Source organism: Bidens hawaiensis, unplaced genomic scaffold, assembly GCF_021521415.1.
Source record: "Bidens hawaiensis isolate Kalapana, Puna unplaced genomic scaffold, B.hawaiensis_p1.1 tig00002935_1, whole genome shotgun sequence".
Classification (NCBI taxonomy): domain Eukaryota; kingdom Viridiplantae; phylum Streptophyta; class Magnoliopsida; order Asterales; family Asteraceae; genus Bidens; species Bidens hawaiensis.
The window spans coordinates 2,198-9,033 of record NW_027491158.1 but is presented as its reverse complement, the minus strand read 5'-3'; the positions used below and the strand labels follow the sequence as shown (position 1 = coordinate 9,033).

General features: G+C 32.5%; 1 protein-coding gene across 1 annotated transcript; it reads right to left on the bottom strand.

Annotated features, from left to right (window-relative positions):
• Positions 1–651: 651 nt before the first annotated feature.
• LOC143621746 (ATP synthase subunit delta', mitochondrial-like) lies at positions 652–4,496 on the bottom strand. Its single transcript, XM_077093073.1, has 2 exons — positions 4,173–4,496; positions 652–1,174 (listed from the first exon to the last, which is right to left on the bottom strand). The coding sequence occupies exons 1-2, from the start codon at positions 4,443–4,445 to the stop codon at positions 830–832; spliced, it is 618 nt and encodes a 205-aa protein (XP_076949188.1). The 5' UTR covers positions 4,446–4,496; the 3' UTR covers positions 652–829.
• Positions 4,497–6,836: the final 2,340 nt, after the last annotated feature.

Below are 6,836 nucleotides of genomic sequence, written 5' to 3'. Positions count from 1 at the left end.
AAAATAAAACAAAAACAAAAAATGTAAAAAAACTAAAACGTTTCGTCCGTTGTCCTCGTTCAAAACAAAATCGGCAAATTAACCGAAACTGAAAAGTCGACAACAACGAAACAAAAACATGCTAAAACAAGCTGTTAAGTGATGAAAGGAACTGAAAAATCGCTAAAGCAAGCTGTTAAGTGCTGAAACGAGCTATTAGATGCTAAAACGAACTGAAAAATCGCTTAAACGAGCTGTTACGTGCTGAAATGAACTGAAAAATCGCTTAAACAAGCTGTTACGTGCTAAAACGAACTGAAAAATCGCTTAAACGAGCTGTTACGTGCTGAAACGAACTGAAAAATCGCTTAAACGAGTTTTGACCCAAACCCGTTTTGACCCGTTCCAACCTTGACCCGTTCTAACCCGAACCTGTTGACCCTAACCCGTTCCGACCCGAACCAAAACAACCCTTTTTTAAGTGACCCGTTTCGACCCTAACCCGTTCCGACCCATGACCCGTTTCGACCCTACCCAACCCAACCCAACCCAACCCATTTCATTTGCCACCTCTAGTTTTAACCATCAAAATCTTAAGACATCTATGACAATTATACTTCATTTCATCATCATCATAACCAAAAAAATCATTTCTTGAATTTCTTGTTCAAGTTTCAAGATAGCCAAACTTGACATTAAATATAATCCCAAACTCCGCATGATCACACAATAACGGAAAAACATTCTACCAAAGCTTTCCCATTTGCATAAAGAAAGTTGAAAAAAAGACTCTTATTTTTTAGTTTTTAAAAAAAGATCACAAAAGCAGTGACATCACCCGTCACCACACTTAACCAGTAAGAGCAGAGTTAAGAGCACTGTGAACATCAACTCCAATTTGGGCTTCAGCTTTGTCCAAATCAGTTGATGCTGAGCTCAGCTTCTGAGTGAACTCACTTAAACCCTTTTGTACTTGTGCCGGGTCAATTCGGTCAAGGGGAACAGCCTCAACAGCCAATATGTCTGCGTAAGAATTTGAGTGCACAAAAGCAAACCCGCTGCTGATGAAGTATTTCTTCACATCGTTACCTTCGTGAACTGAAAGGAGACCTGGTTTGAGCTCTGCAATTGTTGGAACGTGTCCAGGTAAAATACCCATTTGGCCTGTTGTTGCTGGAACTATCACCATATCAACCTGTAATACCATGAAAAACAAGATAAATACAATACAGCCGCAATCAATCATCACATGTTGAATAGCAATTCCAGAAAGGTTCGATATATAGCAATCAACAAAAGGAGTTTTGATAATATGTATGAATAAAATTAAAATTTCCCAAACTACAAGATAAAGAATTCCATATCTCAAACTCTTATCAAAACTGGAAAGAGTTGGGAATCTATTTTAATAGACTATTTTGCCATACACACAAAAAAACCACACAATCAACAAAGAGCACAAACAAGAACTTTCATATTTATTGCAGAAATTCACAAAACTAAAACACAGTCACCACATTATTCAACAGCAGGTATAGACCTCAAAAGTCAAAATATAAATAAAGTAGAGAAGCTAGATGAGATTAAGGTTTGTCTAATGCATAAAACATAAGTAAAAAATGTTAAATATTACCAGCCACCACTGAAGCACCAGCATATGAGTAAATAGTGACATACATATCTCAATGGGTACCCACTGCAAACTGATGTGGTTGCACTTGCACCCTTTTATTTCTAAGTTAAAACAGTTAAATCTATTATTTGACATGGGCTATTGGGTTTAAATACCTTCTTCATGGTCTTTAGTCAAATTATTTAACTTAATTTTGCTACTACTAAGTACTAACACATACAAACACTCCAATAAAATCTTAAATGCAAAAGGATGGTTCAAAACAACCATCATTATCATCTTAAATATGTCACTAATCAAGTGCCTGTTTGCTACATAGACACTTGGCAGAGATTTTAATAGAGACACGTTTTTTTTATGTAAATGTGCACAAGTTTGACAGAAATAACTAGCTAAATTCAGATGATTACCAATTGATGAAAATTGGATGTTTCTGCTGGTAAAATGATGATCACGGGGAGTGTTGGCTGTTTGAACAGTTGCCATCTAGGCTATGGCATCCTTTTGAATTAAAAAAAATATATAGAATGAAGACAGTGATCCAGCAAATGTTCTTAGAAATTCATTTTATCAGTTCCAAGATGATCAAGCCACAGCAACCCCTAATATTGAGAGACAAATAACGGATCTGTTGCCATTAGAAACTCAGGAAGTATTTTAAAAAAGTTGTATGAAGTGCTCATGAGATTTCCTAAATAAGCACCCCATTTGAACCATGAAGAAGACATGAAGATCCAACTCCAAAGTGGGTGTTTAAATAAAAAGGTCAGCATGATTGGGGCTCTAAAGAACCTGTTCAAGAGAAGTTTAAGGTTGCAAAGTCTCCACTAACTGAGTGAAAGTGTAAGTTTTGCACAAGAAGAAATGATTGTTCAAATAAAACAAACTAGGAAGTTAATGTGTTCTTTCTCTGCTTTCTTGCCTCAAGGTTGAGCTCAAAGCAAGAGAATAGGCTTTCTGAAGAATCAGACATGTCAATAGAGATGATGTTGAAAGGGAAGCTGCTTGTGGAATCAGCAGAGTGAATGAATTGGTGTTATCAAAGTTCACATTTCACGGTGTTTTTAAAGACATCAAAATACAAAAAATGTTTTCATTTTTGATTTGTTGCATGTGGCAAGATAAGCTTTAAAATGCTCAATTTAAACTATTAAGAAAAGGTTACCAGATTTTGACACGGTCATTTTAAACTATTAAAAAAAGTCAAATATGTCAATCTATTTAGTTTTCCTTGCCAGTATCCTTTTTCTATTAGTGTAACACATTCTAAAATCAGAACTCGCACTCTTCTGTTAAAGGGTACAGTGTTAAAGGGTATAAATTATAATATGCCATCATGATGTTTGAACTCTCTCTTTTGATCTACTAAATGATAATTGTGATTTGCAACTATAATTAATTTGAGTATTCTTTGTGTAAATTGAGTCTAATTCAATATTGATCTTTTATCATATACCATGAACCATATGTAGTAAAAAACAAATTTACAAAAAACAAAATATTGCAACAATAAAAATTCCAAATGAAACACTTATTTAGAATGTAAAAACATAGGAACAGAGTTTGCAAACCACATTTATTAAAATAGCATAAAGCCAAGTTATCCAGAAAAACACCAACTAGAATACAGGCAGATAACAGAATATATATATATATATATATATATATATATAAGCCCTCGAAATTATACAAGCATTGTACCATAAAATAGCCAGACAGAGTCAATAACAGTAATTAAATAATCAACATTACAAAGATATCTTGAACCTACACAAAAAAAACTCAAAATTACATGATTCTAATGAATGTCACAGAGGCATGATTGCTTAAATAACTATAAAGCTCAAAACAGCACAATCAATAAAAGAAACAAATGAAACTGAACACCTAAAGAGCGAATATCATGAAGAACTGACCAATGACCTAAAGAGCGAATACATCAGTGGTAAACCTAAGCAAATTATCAGTTTTTATGGGGAAAAAAACACACAAACCGAGTCTAACTAATTATTAATGTGACAAAGGCTCAAGGCTACAAAGCCAAACCTTTGTTAGGCAGAATTGAATGAATAACTACGTTAATCTGCAGCAAAGACCCAAAGTCCAGATCTATGCAGTTAATGCGAAAAAATATCGGTATATTTGAGATATCGGTAATTTTAATATCAGGCAGAAATTATATATGTAGCAATTTGACACTAACAAATCAGTATACTATCCTACCATCAACAAATTAACCTTTTGCAACTTGCAAAACACTAACAGTTGTAGCAAGTAGGAACTTATTAAGACTTAAAATACTAACATGAAACACTAAAAATTGAGAACTAAGACTTAAAATACTGATATCGGAAATATCAAGTGCATAGGTCCATATAACATCTAACAATACTATGCCTACAAACTCAGCAAAATGCAGAGACTAATCTAATTATCTAAACATTTCCATGAAACAAATCATATAATTTGATTACTAACTCAGCAAAACCTAGAGACATAATAATAATAATAATAATAATAATAATAATAATAATAATAAGTAACAAGAAGAAACCCTAACCTCTGCTTTGGAGAGTTCAGCGGCGTACGGAAGGACAAAATTGACGGTTAATTTGGAAGGCAAAGTGGAAGGAGTAGGTGGACGGGGCTCCATAAATTGGATGGGCGTCTTTGGTGGATCGATGTTGGGAGCCACCTTCTTCCAGGCTTCAACGAATGCGCTGTCGCCGGATGAGGCATCGGTGGCAACCTCTGTTGAGTAAACGCGGCGGATGGTGGTGGTGGTGGTGGTGGTGGATCGGGTGAGGAGGCGATGAGCTGCTTGACGGAACATGGTGATTGGTGAGTGATTGTTTGTTTGGATCTGATTTTCGGAGAGAGGTGGGAATTGGGCAAAATGCACACAAGGTAAACGCTAGCCTTTTGGGGGGTGTGTTGGTGGCTGCGCCGTCCAAACTGTTCGTCGCTCGCTCGAAAAATGCTCGCTTGTTTTTTCGTTTGATTGTAAACGAGTCGCTCTCCTTGGTTCGGTTTGTAAACGATCCAAGCAACGACTAAAGGTCCGCTCGGTTCGGTTCGACTCAAATATTTTTAGTTTATATATATATATATACAAATGAATTAACGTGCTAAGCGTGAGAATCAAGTAGAGTAATTATATATACAAGTAGAGTAATTATGTAATTACTCTATGATGTAATTACATAATTACTATGTAATTACATAATTACTCTACTTGTATATATAATTACTCTACTTAATTCTCACGTTTAGCACGTTAATTTTATTTATACGTTAATCTTCCTATATATGTGAAAATTTATATAATTAGTTTTTAAATACCTTTATATTTGTATTAAAAAAGTCCATTATACACTACCAATAAAAAAGTTTAAATTAAATTAAAAAATATAATAGATATTAGATATTTAGATCTTCTCTCTTTCACAACAAACCTTATCATTTCACACAAAACCAAATCCCCAAACTCAATATACTGCTCCCGTCAATCTCACGTACAACCGCTCCGGCCTCCGACTGCCACGCCACTGCTCACGTCTGGCGCCACTGCTCACGGCTTCCGACCCTCCTGTACATCTCGTCTCCTTCATTTTTTCGGGTAAGCTTCAATTTTTTGGGTTTTGGTTTCAATTTTAGCAATCAATCATTCATTCATACCCAGTGGAATCCCACCAATAGCTAAGCTATAAGTAGGGCCTAGGGAGGTGGATGTAGGCACACCGTACCTCTATCCAACGGGATAGAGAGGTGGCTTCCAGAGAGACCCTCAGCTCTATGCTACATTTGTATGATGCAATATGAAATGAAATCAAAGTTCAACTATAATATAGTTGATAATAGCATGTAATAAAAATGATAATATATATATATGTTTAAGTTCAAGAAAGAAATCAAATTATTGCAAGAAATGAGAGAAATGAATATGAGCAACTAGTTTTATTTTAAGTTTTAAATATTTAAAAATATATAACAAAATATGTAAATGCAACAACAAATGCACCCTCTCTCTCCAATTAATGCAACTAATATAACCATAATAAATCAACCTCTAATTAATATATTTAACTAATTTAACTATAATAATTAAAAAGATAAAAACACTAATTTAGTTTTATTTTTTATTTACACATTTTTCATTTTATTCAACATAAATACATTTTATTCATATAATACTATTCTTTTTATTAAAAAAATAATTTCCGTCAATTTATTAGCCTATTTTTTAACACTAAATATCAAAACATTATATACATTTTTTTTTCAATTGGTATGCCGATAAAAATTATTGTCATAAATAATAATAATAAAATATCATACAAATGTGTCCATTAAATATAAACAATAAATATACAACCTACACAAATTTATATAACCTACACTTGTTTTGAGCGATAACATACAAAAAGCATACAACTTACATATGTAATTCGACATCAACAATTATATAATCTACACATATCCTACACATGCGTAGGTTATATGTTTTTCGTATGTATGTTATATGTTTTTTTATTCTTTGAACAAGTGTAAGTTATATGTTTTGTGTAGGTTGTATCTTTTATTGACATTTAATGCAAACATGTGTAAGATAGTTTTTTGTATTATTCATCACAATGTAATTACGTGTTGATAGATATTGATATGTTGAGTTTGAAGAAATTGGTTTTGAATAAAAAGAAATTAATGTATGAATAAATTGTATTTGTGTAAGATACAATTTTCGTGTGTATGTTATATGTTTTTCGTGTGTAGGTTATATGTCTTCGTGTGCGTGTGTATTTCATTGATGATAAATTTGTGTGTAGGTTATATGTTTTTCGTGTGTAGGTTATATGTTGTCTTATTCTTAGAACAAGTGTAGATTATACATTTTTGTGTAGGTTGTATTTTTATTTTATTTTATTTTAATGCAAACACATGTAAAATAGTTTTTTTTGTATTACTCATTATATTGTAAGTATGTTTTGCTGGATATTAATATATTGAGTTGGAAGAAATTAGTTTGGATAGAAAGAAATTTCAATGTATGAATAAATTATACTTGTGTATGATAAAAATTCAAGACAAATATTTTCCAATTATAATAATTTAATTAGTTATAATAATTAAGTAAATAAGTATTATGGTTTATTAGCTATATTAATTGAAGAAAAAGAATGACTAATACTTTCTTTATTTAGCTTTAATCAATTAAAACTTAAAA